Source organism: Rhipicephalus microplus, chromosome 10, assembly GCF_043290135.1.
Source record: "Rhipicephalus microplus isolate Deutch F79 chromosome 10, USDA_Rmic, whole genome shotgun sequence".
Classification (NCBI taxonomy): Eukaryota; Metazoa; Arthropoda; class Arachnida; order Ixodida; family Ixodidae; genus Rhipicephalus; species Rhipicephalus microplus.
Genome location: NC_134709.1, coordinates 101,437,245 through 101,456,101, shown reverse-complemented (window position 1 = coordinate 101,456,101; position 18,857 = coordinate 101,437,245). Strand labels below are relative to the sequence as shown.

General features: G+C 45.4%; 1 protein-coding gene across 1 annotated transcript in view; it reads left to right on the top strand.

The window, feature by feature from the left end:
• Window positions 1-488: 488 nt before the first annotated feature.
• The window catches only part of LOC142774496 (uncharacterized), a 30,036-nt gene continuing 11,667 nt past the window's right edge, over window positions 489-18,857 (top strand). The window contains exons 1-2 of the mRNA XM_075874830.1: window positions 489-666; window positions 7,982-8,121. Of these exons, the coding sequence (XP_075730945.1) occupies window positions 538-666; window positions 7,982-8,121 (269 nt within the window). The 5' untranslated portion in view covers window positions 489-537. The remainder of the gene's footprint in view (window positions 667-7,981; window positions 8,122-18,857) is intronic.

The window sequence follows — 18,857 nt, the reverse complement described above, 5'->3', positions numbered from 1 at the left end:
GTTAGAGTAACATCATACAATAAAAAGCATGCACAAAGTGGCTCAAGTACGCAGTTTGAGCAAGACTTTTCTATTGCAATCAGCCCTGAAAAGCGGAGATTCAGGATATACCAAATTTTTCAGTGCCAAATCGCTGATACGCTAAAACGTTTGTCTATTGCTTGTAAATTGCCATTTCTTACAAAGAGTTTGCTGCAACTTGTCCTAAGACAGATAAGTTCGACAGATGTTCCACTGGCTGAAAAAAACCCTTTCATCAATAACAATAGCTCTAGAGTTTTCAAGTCTTTTGTTCTTGCGGAATCTAATAATGCAAGTGATGGAAGCAAGGATGTGTGCGTTCAATCGCGCAACCTATACGAGATGCAGAAAATCTGTACTATAGCACACCAGCAACTTCAGAAAGAAGTAAAACAAATATGATGCAGCTTGTTTTTATCGACTGTACATTTTTAAATATACATCGAGCAACCACTCCTACGCTTGCATTGTCTAAATCATTTGACGGTTGCGCACTTGTAATACGTACAGAAAAGCATGCTTTCTCTCAGTCTACTCGTATTCTGCTTTTTTTCGGAAAGTTTTGCTTACCAAACGAAGAACACGAATGGTGACCAGAAGCATATTATTCCTGCACAAAAACCTGATTTGAAAGTACTGCTGGAGGTACGTGGCTTACTTAATCAGTATATTCGGTGGTATTTTCTACATATATTCACAGAAATTGTGTTATAATTTTATTTAAAGCTATAGTAAGGAGGAGGTAAGTTTATTTACAGAAAGGCAGAGAGGTCGGCCTGAGCGATAGCTTGCTCTAGCCTGCTACTCTACACTGGGGGAAGGGAAAGGGGAAAAAAAGATTAATGGATGACGATGGTGAGATAGAGAGGTGAGTATGTAGTGTTCTTTCTAGCTGAGACACATTTTATAGCCGCGCACATAGTCCAGTTGTGTCTAAAAAAGTAATAACAGATCTTATGACTGCAGTTGCACTGTTGGTGTCTGGCCAAGGGCCCAACATGGTCTCATCAGTTAATGACCTGCTGCGATATATAGTTCAGTAGCAGAAATCGGTGTTTGTTGTTCACGTGCGTATGCTGGGCAGACACAAAATATGTGCTCAAGTGTTTCTGGCACATCACAGTGTTCACACTTAGGACCGGTGTCACTGCGACCAATGATATGTGCGTAACGTCTGGTGTACGCTACACCAAGACGAATACGGTGGATCATACTTGTGAGTTACCGTTTCAATTTAGGAGGCATGCGGAACCTCATTTCCGCGTCTTATTTGTGAAGTCGCTGGTGTCGCCGTTCCGGTTTGGTCCAGTGCTGAAGTGTGTTGCTGCGCATCACGCAGCGAAGCAGGGCGTTCATGTGAACTCGTGAAAACGCAATGCGTACTTCAGGGGCACTGCTTAAGGCATTTTTAGCTTCAGCGTCTGCCTCTTCGTTTCCCATCACGCCGCAATGCGCGGGAATCCACTGGAAGGTTATAAGATGACCATTTGTTGAAGCAACCTGAATAAGTTCTGTGATTTGTATTGCCAAGCTGTAATACAGACCTTGCTTCATGATGCAATTAATGGTTTGCAAAGCGGGTTTGGCATCACAGAAAATCGTCCAGACTCGAGGTCGCTCTCCGGAAATAAACCTTATTGCCTCCCGGATAGCGACATGCTTTGCGGTAGTTGATGTGGTTTTATGGTCCCCTTTGAATCGTCGAGCGATATTCATGTCTGGGATGACAAAGGCAGCGGCGGAGGTGTTTAGCGTGGTGGATCCGCCGGTGTACACGTGCAGAGAATCCCTGTACGTAGTAAAAATGTGATATAGGGTCAGTTGTCGGAAGCCAACAGAAGAAATGAGCAACTTCTTCGTAGTTTTAGGTATCGTAAAAGGGACAGGAGGTTTAGGCAGGACGCATGGAGGCACTGCAGGGGCATTTGGCGGAAAAAACCTTGATGGAATAATATTTTCATGCCGCGATATTACTCTTGCGAAACTGCAATCTGGGTGAGTGGTGGATAGTACTGACAGTGGGTGCTGTCTGTGTCTGCTCAGTAATCAGAGGTGAACTCTAAGTGGCTCGCAGATTATGTATACACTGATGGGACAAGCCGGAGCTTCTGCGATAACTTTGTGTTAAAAGTAACCTTGGCATAACGCTTGCTCAAGCTCCTTATACTAGACAGAAACGAGGATTGAATGTAGCGGCTTGAGTATAACATATTTTTTTCGATAGCATTATGATGAAAAGCAAAGGTGCACTTAAGTTCACTGTCAGCGTCCACGTTGCAGTGAGGATGTAGATAACTCCGAAAAATACATCAGCCCACACGTACTTCTATGCACCAGTGAAAGCGCTAGAGGGTAGCCGACAATCGCTTTTTAATCGAAGAAATGCCTCGAGGCCATTTTGGTAACGCGAAAAGGATATAGGAATAGGGGAGGGGGTGAATCCCGGAGCAGGTGAGGAAGACTGCGCTACTTTAACAGGTACCACGTGCTTTGATTGGTTGGGCGGACGCGTGTGTGCTGTTTTGAAGAGCATTATTGAACGTACCACGCCTTCGCAGTGCACGATATGATCTCACTCAAAATTTTCGTTCAAGTGGTAGCCAGATCAAAGATAGCTTTGCTCACTACAGCAAGAGTGTTCCTTCACGCCAGCGTTTGGTGAGTCGCGCCAAGTCGGATGATAAGGAAGCTGGTTACTACCCTTAACCGGCCAACTTGGTGTCATAGAGTTCACGAAGTCACCCCTCCGCTTATTTTTTTTTGTTGCTTCCTAGCACTGAACCTCTTGCTTTTTTGTGCAATTTTGCGGTTTTGATTCATAGAGATGGGATCCACAAGTTCACGCCAGTGTCATCGTCATCTCCTAAATATATTTCTCCATCGAAGACAATGCTGCCACAGAAATGTCCCGCCAATTGCCCGATTGTTTGAAGTTCAAGTCGTTAACATCTGAAAACTCTGACCAGTTATATTATAAACTGAATACGTTTGCCTCGTCTTCAAATTTTCTTGTCACGAGAGGAAAGAAATTTGAAGGAACATTAGACAAACATTGAGTTGTTTTATATTGATAAACTGTGTTGTCAGAACTCTGATGTCATAGACTTCTCTTTTATAAGTTCATTATTAGAGGAGAAAATTACAGCTCGAATGGCATTTTTAAATTTCCCGAAGTAAACTCCACGCGTGATGGAAGTTGCACAGTGTTTTTTTTTTGTATTTTCATAACATGGACTCGATAAAATTGTCCGAGACTTCGCATGCTAAATCTAAGGCACCTACAGATTACAATGTACTTCCCCTTGATCGATTAGAAGCTTCGTAGGCCACAATAGGCAGCTTAAAAATTGATTACATGACAGTGTTTGCTGTTGGATCCTCACTGTAACGTCTCCATCAGCAGTTTTTTTGTGCGTTTTTTCACTTACCAAATGTCGTATCGTGGTAAGAGTGGTGTTTTCAGGATATGCAGTTGCACTTTACCAATGCGCGAAAAAGCGTTTTGCTCCGCGGTGTCCCTTTAAAGGTCCTTGCCGTATCGGGAAAACCAGTAAGATATATGCTTGGCGTGCTCGCCGCCGATGTACTGGGGACTCTTTTTTGTTTCATTGTTATACTTCATATGGCAGGACTATCTCACAACTATTTCTTCCATGTCAGGAAACGGACCTTCGACCACTTCTTTACCAACGCAACAATTCACTCAATCGAGGCAACAACAAAAGTCATGCATTCACTACGGGGCAACAGCAAAATGTGGCACTTTTTAAAATTCAATAATTGCGTTATCTAAGGTTATGTTGGCAGACAAATAAAGTACTGACTGCTCCTCATAAACGTTTACAGGTATCTAAGATAGAGCACCTATCGTCCAAGTCTCTAAGCATATGAAGTCAACAACACATACATACGCTGTTTAGCGTAGGTTCGGCATTGTTTTCCACATCATACTCCGTTGCCACATAGATATGCGTTGTCAGGTTAAAAACAAAAAAATATTACTGCACCAATATTGGCCAAGAATGCCACTGTCTTCACAAAAAGAAAGGTTTCAAATCGTGGCTTACAGAATAAGATTTGCACAAGTAGTACAGTTCAATCATTCCGATAAAACAACATTAAAACAATATAAATGGCTGATCATTTTCAAGCTTATGGCGAGAGTACAAATGTTAAAAAACGGTGCATGCACATGCGCATTTGACTGGCACACGTTAGAGGGCCGCATTTTGCAGCCACTCACCGGTGCTGGTTTTTTCGCACACAACGCCGTCATTGCAAATTTGGAGTTATGAAAGCATTTTTTTTAAATGAAATGTGAATTACTTGATGATTATGCTCCACACAGCCCTTATGGGTGTAATACGATCGTAAGGGCGATCGGGCGTGTATTTCACGCCCGATCGCTTATAAGGCATAAGGGCGTGTATTTTCACGCCCTTATGGGTGTAAAACGATCGTAAGGAGCACCCTTATTACACCATTATTTTAACTATTAGGATGTTCTTTATAAAACACACTTGAAACACCGAATTTACACCACTTCCTCGGGGCTGTTATGAACAAGGCTACAAATGCATAATATTTTTGGGCAGTTTTGCTTTTATTTCAAGTATACATTAACCATTCTACCACCAGCATGGCCCCTCCTACTAGCTGCTGTAAAGGAATCCAACTGAAACGAAGTGCTAAATTATAAAGCACGCGAATTTCAAAAACGGACGACACAGCAGGGGCACCGCTTATTCAATAAAGTAAGGGCCAATTCTCTTCAATCTATTCCTCTCATCTATGTCGTTCTCCTGATTAGTGAATTCTCAAAAACTGCACTAACTTGCGTGAATCAAAGTAATGCTGTGCACAATGGCGTAACCATAGAACACTCCCCCCCCCCCCCTTCATCACACTTATGATTGATGCCCTTAAAGCTGGAGGTGAAACGTCCACCGTCTGCAAAAAAAAAACCTACACAGTTGACTTTCCTTAAGCTGCACGTCAACAGACCATTAGGTCACTTTTAAAAATGAAGATTGACGTGATGTATTTCGAGCCGGCTTGTTTTGTTTATTTACTGTAGCGAATATTCTTCTTCGTGTGTCCAGAATTGTGCGCCAAGAAAATTCAAAAGAGGACAAAGACAATAACAAAAGAATTCAGAATAAACACGTTTCGGTGACCTTGGTGGAGCGTTGCTCGTAATGACGGGATTGATAAATTGATTTGTGGGGTTTAACGTCCCAAAACCACTATATGATTATGAGAGGCGCCGTAGTGGAGGGCTCCGGAAATTTCGACCACCTGGGGTTCTTTAACGTGCACCCAAATCTGAGTACACGGGCCTACAACATTTCCGCCTCCATCGGAAATGCAGCCGCCACAGCCGGGATTTGATCCCGCAACCTGTGGGTCAGCAGCCGAGTACCTTAGCCACTAGACCGGTAATGACGGGAGCGTCGTTGACTGAATTATGAACAAAGTTCTCAGGGGACACGAAACAATTTTTTTGTTTCTTTTTTTATGTCATTTCTAGAGCAGACGTGCTTCAGATGAAACCTTCACTTCGCAGACAGCAAGATATGAACATACTTAAAATATTTTTTGCCGCACTCGTTATCGAAGAAATGACTGCAAGCGGAATACAAATAGATGTTCTCATCAAATAGCGTGACGGCGGATGTATGCGATGTTGCGGGAAGCAATACCTTTCCGAAAAGAATGTGCTGATAAAATATCGCCTGCGTTGCCAAAAATGCGCAGTTCCTAAAGACACATAGAGCTGAGCGAAACCCATCAGCTTGGCTTTTTAGTCAGTCTTTCCTACGCTAGGTCGGCAAAAGTGCACTAAATTTTGCTTTGAAATATCAAATTCACACGTTCCGACCAGCAGCTCGTGCTGGCCGCACTGCATCGTCGCAATCATCACTGCGAATAAAATACAGTGCTAAAGAAAGAGTATAATGCAACAGGTCACTTTCACAAAAGTAAAGTTGTGCCCGCGCCACCCGTCGAGGACCCTAGCTGGCGTTGAACCGGATCTAACCGCATTGCAAGCGCAACAAAGTTCCGTCACCTAGACTACCTTGACTGCTTGGGCCATGGAGTTTCTTAAAATTACTTAGAGTGGCGTGGCGACTGTTCAGTCACCATCAGCATTATGAGTATGACATGGATTTACCTAGTCTTCGTACTTGTGGGTGGAGAATCGCACATGTGGGTTCGTACATTGCTGTGTTGCGGTTTTGTGTTGAAGAAACAAATGAACCCTTTCACGCTTTGTGGCCTTATTTGAAGAGGTAACCTTAAGCGATTCTTGTGGGGAAGCTCACATTTTATTCTGGATTTTCAGTTCTGGATTTTCAGCTCTATGTGCGCCATCGTTTAGAATGCCGAGACGGACGCCGACAATCTGCTACCGGCCACAGGGCACGTAAATGAATCTCCACTGCCTCCAAAGGCGACCATGATTCCCGCCCTTGGTGACGTCACTGCCCAACGGAACCAAAATCATTTGGCATCGTTGTTATCCTCGTTGAACAAAGAGGAATCACCGCTGATCTTGAATTCACTGAGTCCGATCGGAAGTATTTGATTTGATATGCGGGGTTTAACGTCCCAAGGTTCCGATCAGAAGCAATTTGATGTGCAGTGTGCACGTGTTTTATTGAGACATAAGTTTTAGCATAACTACTGGCATGCGGAATTGCTCTAGGTAACCACGTCATGTCGCAATGGATTTGGCCTCTAAACATCATGCTGGCTCTAACAGATGCGTTCGAGTAAATTAACTGCATTATGGCCCCGGATAAAGATGGGGAAAATGAAAGTATACAGGAATTGCTTAGCTCTAAGTTGTCCCATTTTTATGCATGAGTACTGTAGCTGGTGGATCAGGCGAAAGCTACCGAAGGGCAGCTTTCCTGAGATGTTTATTTGTTTAGTATATCGTTGTCTAGATACTTAATTTCTGTTTGCAGTTGCTTGCATTATTTCTTCTTGCGTTTTATGCTACGAGACAAGGTCGCGACAGGCAAAGGACAGGTGGGGCGCACTGTTGTCTCTTCGCAGTCTCACAGTACGAGTCACAAGAAGAAATCATGAACAATTACTAACTTGGCCAATTTATCGTTCTGATGTACTTCGATTCATTTAAGTACGCTGCCATTGATCCGCAACCTGACCACTGGTCTTCAATTTAACTCGGAGGTTCACTCGACCATTTTTAAGCGTATAGATTGATCACTTGCTGGTTGGTTTGTCTTGCAGAGAGATTATGACTGTTCCGGCAAGCGCTGTGTTTTCTGTCTTGCAATGAGCTCGCGATGTTCACGGGCTACACATGGCCTACAATACGACGATTGGGTTTTTCTTGACTGTTGATGCCCTTTTTGGTATGGCAACAAGACGATGTATGTTTTTTGTTGGTACACCGCCAGAAAGGCTTCTTTCATTTCTCGACATACCTTTTTTGGTTAGTAGGCAAAGAAAGGCCACATTAAGTTATTACTAACACCACTAAATCACAGTGGAGGAGGCCACACTTACGTGGAGGCGAAATCGGGCAAGCCCGTGTATATAGCTGTTGGTGCAAGTTAGAAAACACGACGTGGTTGAAATTTCCGGAACCCTCTAGTGGCATTTACTACAGCTGTCGTCACAATCACATCGTGGCTTTGGGGCATAAAAGCGCACCAACTGCGATTACAAAGTATATTGTCCCGGTTATGTTTAGACACGTGCCCAAACGCCAGAAATAGGGTGCGAAATACATATGAAATTGCATAAGGTGCATGTTACTTCAACACACTGCTAAAACTTGAAATTCATACCTGAAGCAACACTTTATTCGTGCGTCGTAACAAAGTGCTTTTCGTTGACGTGAATGCTGCATTCTATATATTACTGTTTCATGAACTGCTGTGAGCTGGCGGGAAAAGAAAATACTTGCGGCTTTTTTTTTCAGGCTCTGAATACTACAGAAAACTTTTGGCTGAAAAAGCTGAACTACTCTAAAGAATATGTTACATGTCTTTGCTTTAAAAAAATTCGACTCACTAATGATTCATACGAATTTGATGAATGGTACCAAAAGAAAGAACAAAGGTAAGCGGGCGAAAACGCCATTGAATTAAAAAAAGTGGTTAGACCACAAATTGTTGAGATGCTCGCAGTGTTCCCTAAGCATTCGCCTAAGACGACTCAAAGACAAAAGTGATTTCTTTTCTTCTGAATCTATGTACCCATCTATGTACCCATGCAATGTCCGCTCTCGGCATATTTATTTACTTATTCATTTATTTACTTCGTTATTTATTTATTTATTTATTTATTTATTTATTTATTTATTTATTTATTTATTTATTTATTTATTTATTTATTTATTTATTGAACGGTACTGTCATTCCGGCTGTCAGGGATTTTTACAGGAGTGGATTTACAAAAAATACAAGCACTGTGATATATTGCCACAAACTTTTACATAATTATAGGGTTATAGAGATACCAATAACACGTTATAGTCAATATTAACCTATATGTCAAGCAATGCACGCAGGTAACGCAGTAACACTGTCGCAGTTACAAAAAGGCACTGCAATATAACATAATCGTGGAATATTTTACAGCGCAACGGGTTAGATACGGACAGAGAAGGGGCACAGCGCTGTTCTCTCAAATGATTTTATTTGGACAAAGAAAGGACATATATACGAGACAATGAGTCATCAAAACTGTGCGCATGGGCGCATGTGTTACAGTACAACACGCTTCATGTCTTGTCCAACAGGAAGTTATATTCATCTTGAAGAGTGATAGATGAATGACCTATGCACTTGTTATTGGACTTAATGAAAAAAAGCTTCTGCTATCTTAAGCGTGCGCCCCGCCGCGGTGGTCTAGGGGCTAAGGTACTCGGCTGCTGACCCGCAGGTCGTGGGATCAAATCCCGGCTGCGGCGGCTGCATTTACGATAGAGGCGGAAATGTAGTAGGCCCGTGTGCTCAGATTTCGGTGCACTTTAAAGAACCCCAGGTAGTCAAAATTTCCGGAGCCCTCCACTATGGCGTCTCATAATCACATGGTGGTTTTGGGACGTTAAACCCCACAAATAAATCAACCAATCTCACGCGTGCGCTGATCCACATGTCTATATTTGATGGAAGTTTTCTGCACGTCGGCCACATATCCGCATGATCTACAATACGCTGCCAAATAAGACGTGATTGCAGCACCTGATAGTGTCAGCTCATGCTCTCGTAAGCGCACGTTAATGCACTGGCCTGTTTGGCGTACGTATCAGCCGCCGCAAGATATTGGAAAGCCATAAACTACGCCAGCAGCACAAAACACATATTTGTGGACATGATTGAAGACACAATTTTTACCTTTCCCTGGCAGCTGACACAACGCTCTATTCACCAAGGCACACACATTACCCACTTCATTCCGTGCCGAGAACAACAGGTTTACGCCATAACGAGCACCAATGTTTTTTAAACCATGCGCGGTTCTGTGTTTGTATGGAATACCTGCATGCCTCTTTTCTTGCTAACCTCTGAGGCACGAGAGTCACAGCGATGAAACTTCTTGGCCTTTGATAATTTTTTTTTCGATATGGAGCAAATCACGTTACTCGGAAAGCCGGAATTTTCCAGGTGTGCAATCTGTGTATCAAAAGCTTGCGACATAAGGTGTTCGCATGACTTCTGAAGAGCGGCACCCAGCACAGTTGACGCAATGCCTCTCTTCACGGTTTTTGAATGGCTGGAATTAAAATTGAAAATCGGCTTATTGGATCTAGGTTGGTATTATTTGCCAACAAATGTGATCCTTGACGAAAGCCAGTCTGAAGTCGAGGAACTGTAGCTCATTGTTGTTTGGCAGCTCCAAAGTGAGATGCAGACCTTTCTCATGTTCACTAAAAACCTTCAAAATATTGTTACGTAAAAATGACACGAGGCGTGTGTATTTAAAATCTATATTCAAACTGATGCGTATGGCGTCGACTAAGATGGAAGACAGCACGCACAACCGACAGACCACTTCCTCGTTGTCGTCTTCTGACCACTGATATGTCAGCTACGTAGCATTACCCCCCCCCCCCCGGCGGTAAAAGCGCCGTCTCGGTGCACATCCACTACGGTCTTCAGTAGGCAGGTGGTAAGGTTTTAGCCTGCTGACGTGCACAACATCACTGGGTGCTGTTGCAGGCAGGCTTGTGGTCTCAGATGCAGGAATGATGTCATAGGTGACGTCGGTTACCTGGCGGATAATACGGTAAGGACCCATGTAGCGAGACAACAACTTCTCTGATGAGCCAACTCTACGAACTGGGCACCACAGGAGAACAAGAGAACCGGGTGAGAAGTGAACGTCAGCATGCCGGCTGTCGTAGATGGCTTTCTGGGTGGCTTGCGAAGCCGAAAGCCTAGAGCGGGCGATCTGACGTGCGCGGTCGGCACGAGCGATAGCGTCGCGTGCATATTCGGTTGACGGCGTTGTAGTGGTTGGAAGTAGGGTGTCAAGTGGTAATTTCGTATCACGGCCATAAAGCAAATAAAAGGGTGAATAACCAGTAGTGTCGCGGCGCGAAGAATTGTATGCGAAGGTCACGTGAGGTAGCGCCAGGTCCCAGTCATGGTGGTCTAAGGACACATACATCGCGAGCATGTCCATTAGGGTCCGATTTAGCCGTTCGGTAAGGCCATTTGTTTGGGGATGGTAGGAAGTGGTCAGCTTGTGGTGCGTCGAGGAAGAGCGCAGAAGATCGTCGATCACACGGGACAAAAATGCGTGGCCACAATCCGTGAGTATTTGGCGAGGAGCGCCATGGTGTAGGATGACGTCGTGGAGCAAAAAGTCCGCAACGTCAGTAGCGGTGCTGGTAGGGAGCGCTCGAGTGATGGCATACCTAGTCGCGTAGTCTATAGCAACGGCGACCCACTTGTCCCGATTTTGACTCGCGAAAAGGACCAAGAAGATCTATACTAACACGGAAGAAAGGTTCGGTTGGATGGAGATCAGTTGAAGAAGTCCAGCCGGGGGCGCAGTAGGTCGCTTCCTACGTTGGCATTTATCGCAGGAGGACACGTAACGGCGAACGGACCGGGCGAGACCACGCCAAAAGAAGCGGCGACGCACGCGGTCGTACGTCCGAGATACACCCAGATGACCAGCAGTTGGTTCATCGTGAAGCTCGTGCAGCACGGTTGAACGCAAATTTTTTGGCACAACAAGAAGGAGCTCAGGGCCATCTGGCTGGGGGCTACGACGGTACAGCGTGCCATTCAGGAAGAGGTACATGCGAAGTGACGTGTCGTTCGGAGCAGATTCAAGACGGTCAGTAAGTTGTCGCAGAGAAGCATCACGACGTTGTTCATCAGCAATCTGAAGAAACTGGGACATTGACATGACGCTGAAGCTAGGCTCGATGTCTGGTTCGTCTGGCTGATCAACAGGGTAGCGGGATAAGCAATCGGTGTCCAGATGGAGACGTCCAGACTTATAAGCAACCCAGTAGGAATACTCCTGTAGGCGTAATGCCCAACGACCAAGTCGTCCAGTGGGGTCCTTCAGAGAAGAAAGCCAACACAGCGCGTGATGATCTGTGATGACACGGAAAGGGTGGCCATACAAGTAAGCAGGGAATTTCGAAACCGCCCAAACATGAGCGAGACATTCCCGTTCTGTTATAGAATAATTGCGTTCAGACTTAGAAAGCAGACGGCTTGCGTGCGCGATTACATGGTCGTTGCCCCGCTGAATTTGTGCCAAAACTGCACCAATTCCGTGACCACTCGCGTCTGTACGCACTTATGTAGGAGCATCGAAGTCGAATTGTGCAAGAATAGGAGGTGTCGTTAGAGCGGTGATTAGCTGAGAGAAGGCGTCAGCTTGAGGAGGGCCCCAAGAAAATGGGACGTCTTGTTTGAGAAGGTCGGTGAGTGGCCGTGTGAGTGCCGCAAAGTTTTTCACGAACCGGCGAAAGTAGGAGCAGAAGCCCACAAAACTGCGAACATCATGGACAGACCGTAGGACTGGGAAGTTTGTTGCAGCGCGTACTTTCGCCGGGTCTGGCCGTACGCCGGCAGCGTCAACAAGGTGACCCAATGCGGTAATCTGACGAAGACCGAAGTGGCACTTGGAGGAATTGAGCTGCAGGCTGGCCCGTCGAAATATGGATAGAATGTTGAAAGGCGTTCAAGGTGGGTTGCAAAGGTAGGTGAGAAAACGATCACGTCGTCCATGTAACACAAACATGTCGACCATTTATATCCTTGTAGGAGCGTGTTAATCATTCTCTCGAAGGTCGCTGGAGCGTTGCAGAGCCCGAATGGCATGTCCTTGAATTGGTAAAGACCGTTAAGGGTAACGAAGGCGGTCTTTTCCCGGTCCATGTCATCTACAGCAATTTGCCAGTAGCCAGATCGGAGGTCGAGAGATGAAAAGAAGGTGGCGCCATGGAGGTAATCAAGGGCATCGTCAATGCGTGGTAGAGGGTACACGTCTTTTTTGGTAATTTTGTTGAGGTGGCGATAATCAACGCAGAAACGCCATGAGCCGTCTTTCTTTTTTACTAATACCACGGTAGATGCCCAAGGGCTCGTTGATGGTTCGATTACGTTTTTCGCAAGCATTTTGGCCACTTCTTTTTGAATCACTTCTCGCTCGGACGCAGACACGCGGTATACGGCCAACAATGAATGGGCGCAGAGTCACCAGTGTTGATTCGGTGAGTGACAATTTTAGTCTACCCAAGAGACGATCGTCGGTGTCGAAAATGTCACTGTATGAGGCCAAAACTTGGCAGAGAGCGTCAGCCTGGTGAGGCGACAGCTCTGATCTAATCATGTTTCGAAAAATACCATCGTCTGAGCTGGGTCACCGTGAGACTGCGCTTCGATCAAGAGCAGATACAGCGACAACACTGACCTCGTCCTCTGTTATGGCAGTTAGTCGGGCTAGAGACATCTGGTAGGGCCACACTTGAGGGGTGAAACCAAAGTTAAAGAGCGGAAGGAACACACAGTTATCCGCTACGTTCGCGATGGTATGGGGCACAGTAACACTGCGCGTCAGCTGAACGTCAGTAATCGGCGTAAGGATATAATTACCGTCAGGAACGGGAGGGGCCGATGACAAAGACACGTATATGACGGCTCGAGGTGGCAGGCCAACGAAAGTGGTTGGGCTCAGGCGGCTGGTGGGCTTTGCAGAGTAATCGGCAAAAATGGGAAGATTGAGGCTGAGGGTACCAGACGAACAATCAATTAAGTTCGAGTGTACTAAAAAGAAATCAAGGCTTAGTATGAGGTCATGAGGGCAGCAGGCTAGCACGGCAAAAAGGACCACGGCGTGACGACCAGCAATATTGACCCGAGCAGTGCACATTCCAATTACTGGTACTGTACCGCCATCGGCAACACGTATTGCTTGCGTCGTAGACGGCGTCATAATTTTTTGTAAGCGGCAGCGTAGAGAAGCGCTCATAATAGACAGGTGCGAACCTGTGTCAATGAGGGCGGTCACAGGAACATGGTCGACTTGTACTTCAAGCAGGCTATGGTGCGTGGGAAGCGTCGGTAGAGGATTTTCGGCCGTCATTGGTATTGCAGCTTCACCTCTACAAGCTGCAATATCTAGTTTTCCTGCTGCGGTCATCCAGAGAAGCTCGGCGAGGAAAAGCGCCGAGGTGGCGGAGAGCGGGATTGGTGACGTAGCGGCGACGGGGAGCGAGAACTGTGGTGACCGGACGAAGGGGCGTCAGTGTAGCGGCGACCGGGCAAAGGGGCGTCAGTGGAAGGCTCGTAAGATAACGACGAATAGAAATTGAAGGCTGCGGCGACTGAACGTAGAGGGGTCATGGGATGCATGAGCGCCGAGGTAGAGAAAGTCTGACGTGGTTGGTTTGACCAACGGCGGCGGCAATAGCGACAAAACGTGCCCAGGCTGGTGGCAGGAAAAACAATTAGGCTGGTCGTCGGGTGTTCGTCATTCCGAAGGGTTACGGAAGGGCATTGTTGGAGGTGAACGGCGAGCGTGTCCTCGGGAGTAGGACGGGACTTCAGGGCGAGTCAAGGGACATGCTGATGTCCCTTGACTCGGCCGAGGTTCGCAAACTCCTGCCTCATTACAGCTTGTATTAACGCCCCTGACGGCTGTTGTTGGTCAGAGGCGAGCGTTGCGAAAACGGGTGGCTGAAGAGGAGCCGGACAGGCGGCTTCGATTTCCCGACAAACAATGCGTGTGACGTTGTCATACGTGGGGGACTGGCGGGCAGCTTCACACGATGAGGTTGCGGCCGTGTTGGGCAGCCGGGTGAATCGCTGAGTAATACGGCGGCTCATGGCTTCTTCGAACCGCCGGCACTCTTTAATGATGGCGTCGACGGTGGCAACGTTGTTGTAAAGTAGAAGATTAAATGCGTCGTCTGCTATGCCTTTCCGCACATGGGCCACTTTCTCAGACTCACTTATGTGCTCGTCAATCTGGCGGCATAGGGTGATGACCTCGTGAATGTACGCGACGTACGACTCCGTCAACGTCTGTGCATGAGCCGCCAGTTGATTCCGCGCTGCGATCTGCCGCCCAACGGTGTCGCCAAAAAGGTCGCGGAGCTCGTAATCTCCGCTCCTTGTGTCTCGAACCACACTCGGGGTGGGCCATTGAGGTAAAAAAGCACATTGGCAAGCATAAGAGTCGGCTTCCACCTATAGGTTGCGCTTACCCGTTCGTACCGGTTGATCCATTTGTCGACGTCAACGCCATCCTGACCGGAAAATACACCGGGATCACGAGCAGGAGGTAGAACGACGTATGTAGAAGTCACGGTAGGGGCAGGTGGCGAAGACGATCGTTGTTCAACCTGTGACATGGCTGGATCTAGGATGATGCGGCCGTTACGGAGCTTCGTGATGAAGACGGGAAAGTACCCAGCACCTCCACCACAAAGATGTTACGTAAAATTGACACGAGGCGTGTATATTTAAAATCTATATTCAAACTGATGCGTATGGCGTCGACTAAGATGGAAGACAGCACGCACAACACACAGACCACTTCCTCGTTGTCGTCTTCTGACCACTGATATGTCAGCTACGTAGCATTATTATTAACAAGCAGTACAGAGCAAAGGTTAGTGTCCCGTACGCCTAAGAAGTCATCGACATACCAAACAACGTGTAACGCTAACCCATTCAAAGCTCTTGCCTCTGTCACGCTAAACCATTCAAATGCCTGTCTACAAAACCAAGAATATATCGCTAATTACTAATATAACGTAATTACTAATTTAACACAACTCAGAAACAAAGGCAAACATATGATATATAAATGACAACTGTACCAGGTTAGATAAAAAATATCAAATATACTGCTAAAAAACCTTTGATAAATGTACTACTTCTTGCCTCAATAACTTGTTTCTGATAGCACAGCTTGGCCAGCAAGTTAGCCAATTTTTTCAACAGATGGGCTGTTTGCAAACCATGTCTCTTATAAGGCGTTCCGATTCCGAACAGCCCACGCAAAGAACAAAACACTATTGCACTGCGTGTGTGATCAGCCCACCCTTGGCAAACCGACAGTGTCACGCGATGAAGTGATGTGACGTCAATATTGGCTTCAAGATGACGACATTAGCTTTAGTATATGCCATGTCATGACGAGATTCTCCCGGGGTGTGACTTTTTGTATCACTCGTATTTACACCCTCGTCTGCAAACAAGTTTTGCAAAAACCATATCACGCTGTCGCTTTAAAATATTAGATAATATCGCACCACTTGTCAGCTCATTATATTAAGACTAAGTTCCCTAGGCAGCTATGCAGATCTATAGTTCTCGTACTTATGTTAGAACGGTGTGCTTCAAATTGTTATGCAAACTTTTCAAAGATTCTGGCAGAACAAAAAAGCTCGTTGGATGACTTTTTGCTATACAAAATAAAGAGAAAACATATCGTCACTGTCTACCCTGAAATAGGAGCAATCAGTATACCTTATTCTAGAGCAAAGGCGTCTCCATTGCATTATGGCCTCGGCTCATCACTTTTCTCAGAGAATTCCCCTGAATAACCTGAGGGTTTGGATGAGTTGGTTGTTCATTGGCAAGAAATTTTTGATAGTTCAGAAAAAGCACAACAGATGAAGAAGAACGGTTCATGTAGGTTTTTTGTAGTTTTATGCGCTTTTTCTGCTCTGTAGAAATTTTTTTGACGATGATTCTGCAAAAGCTATTTTCGGGTTACACCAAATTTATAATCAGCCGTATTGCGTGTGCCCGTGGCATTGGATGGCCCTGACCAGGTGCAAACTGCGCGCAAGTTTTCCATGCCTTGTTCAACCCAAAATGTCTGAAGCTTCGTCAGACAGCGCTGATATACTTCCCTCGCTTTTTCCATAAGTTCACGAACGTCGTTCAACCAATCAGTCATATACTGCAAAATGAGGAATCGTTCTTACTGACCATACAGCAAACATACGCTGCTTCACGACTCATCAAAATGGTTTTTGTGCCACCTTAGTAGCCCAGTTTCCACCCCTTCCTCATCGTGCACAACTTCGAACCACTGCAAGCACCCATAAAATTTTGGAGGCTTTTGGCTGAGTAATTGTTTAAACGGCCGAGTAGTTGTTTACGCGCGTTGTTTTATTCCGAACTCAAACAGCGAAATTTTCTCGCTCAAGGTGAACGTCTTGGTTTTGTTCAATGCATGACCGAATTTAGACTTTGTCTGACCTGGACGAATGGGAGTGCCGAATTGGTACTATAGCAGCCAACGCCCACAACACAAAGACTCTCTGCCACTTGTTGGGCACTGTCAGCGCAATAAAGTTCCCTTTAATTTATTACACTGTACCGTCCTTCACCTTCTTGAACATTTTCTGACAATGACTAATACTATTATTTGATTTTCAGTACTTCAGCTAATGCGAAGTGAAGTGCCAAACCAAAGACCTTGGTCTACTGCAACCACAGTATCTTTTTAAATGCGAAGCATTTCTTAGAAATTTTTGGTGACTTTGGTCGTATCTATCTATCTATCTATCTATCTATCTATCTATCTATCTATCTATCTATCTATCTATCTATCTATCTATCTATCTATCTAACTATCTATCTATCTAGCTTGCTGGCTGCCTGCCTGTCTGTCTGTCTGTCTGTCTGTCTGTCTGTCTGTCTGTCTGTCTGTCTGTCTGTCTGTCTGTCTGTCTGTCTGTCTGTCTGTCTGTCTGTCTGTCTGTCTGTCTACGACTTTTAGCTCTCCTGGAAGTTTTGATAATGGGACGTGTACCTAAATTGGTTGGCACAACATGACTATGATGAGCATAGCTGACTAGACATAATATGACAATCATCACATGTATGTCATGCATGTCATGGTTTACACGACACGGTCTTGGTGCTCTTGTGGTGGTTTCATTCACATGACATTTTGTAAAACGCTTATGGTATAACATGACTGTATGGCAAACAGAACTCACAGGCCCTAACGTGGAAATGATGACATGTTTGTCATCTAAGTCTTAACTCAACACCACGCTCATGGTGCACTCGCGGTCGTTTCACGAGCTTAGAAGTGTGGCAGCTTGGGCTAGTTGGTATGACATGACGATACGTATAACGCGAGAACAGAACGACGACACGGAGACAGCGCTCGGGTCCTTCGTGTGCTTCTTGTCTCTGTGTCGTCGTTCTGTTCTCACGCTATAACTATCGTCGTTTCACTAGCTTCACGTATACCAAATTAGTATTACGAGACGTGAATGGATGAAGAATGTATATGACGAGTGCAAACACGATAATCACATGCATGCCACGTAATAACGTGACTGCATACCACACTCATGATGCGCTCGTGGCCATTTCTCTAGCTTCAAATATACGAAATTTGATATTACGTGACGTGAATGGAAGACCAAATAAATGACACGTCAAATCATGATAATCATGATATGCGTGCCATATACAACATGACTACATGCTACGTTCATAGCGCGCTTGCGGCCGTTTATATTGCTTCACATATACCAAATTTAGTTTTACGTGACGTGATTAGACGACGAATGTAAATGGCATTTCAAACAGGATAATTATGACATGCGAGTCATTTAAAACATGACTAAATGCTTTGGTCATAGCGCGCTCTCGGCCGTTTTGCTAGCTTCACATAAACCAAACTTGGTATTACGTGACGTGAATGATCGACGAACACAAATGCCAGGCGCAAACGTGAAAATCACGGTGTGGAAGTCATGTACAGCATAATTTACATGCCTACCACTGATTGTGCTTTTATTGCAAATGTTAGGGTTGTCGCCACTAAGTGACTGTAAACAACATAGATGCATCTTATCTAGATACGTCAATGCGCATAACATTTCAACTTGTTTTCTATGTGTACTATGTCCGGCCACCTCGTAACGATGTGCTGATTTTAAAGTAACATATCAACCTTCCTCATTCGTGCTTGGCATATCATCGATTCCCACTGTACGGGGGATCTGGCAATTTATTTTTTCTTCAAGACACCATCACCAGCCTTTGTGCACCTCGCAAGCTACCCGAAAACAGCGGCGCCGCTTCTGGCCCATAATTGTTGACGGCTTGCACTGATCCTAACATACAATACAATAGCCATATACTGCCTATCAACCACAGGTAATTTACCATAGTGAACGCATAAAACGCATCCTTAGAGATAAAGGTCTTGTGCTATCGATCGAGACATCTCACCGATCGCGATATCGCGAGATGTCACCATGCGCTCTGGCGGCGGGCCTGCATTGTAGGCGCGTTGCGAGCTCTCGCCCCTGCCTTCGCTTCTAAGATGTCCATGAT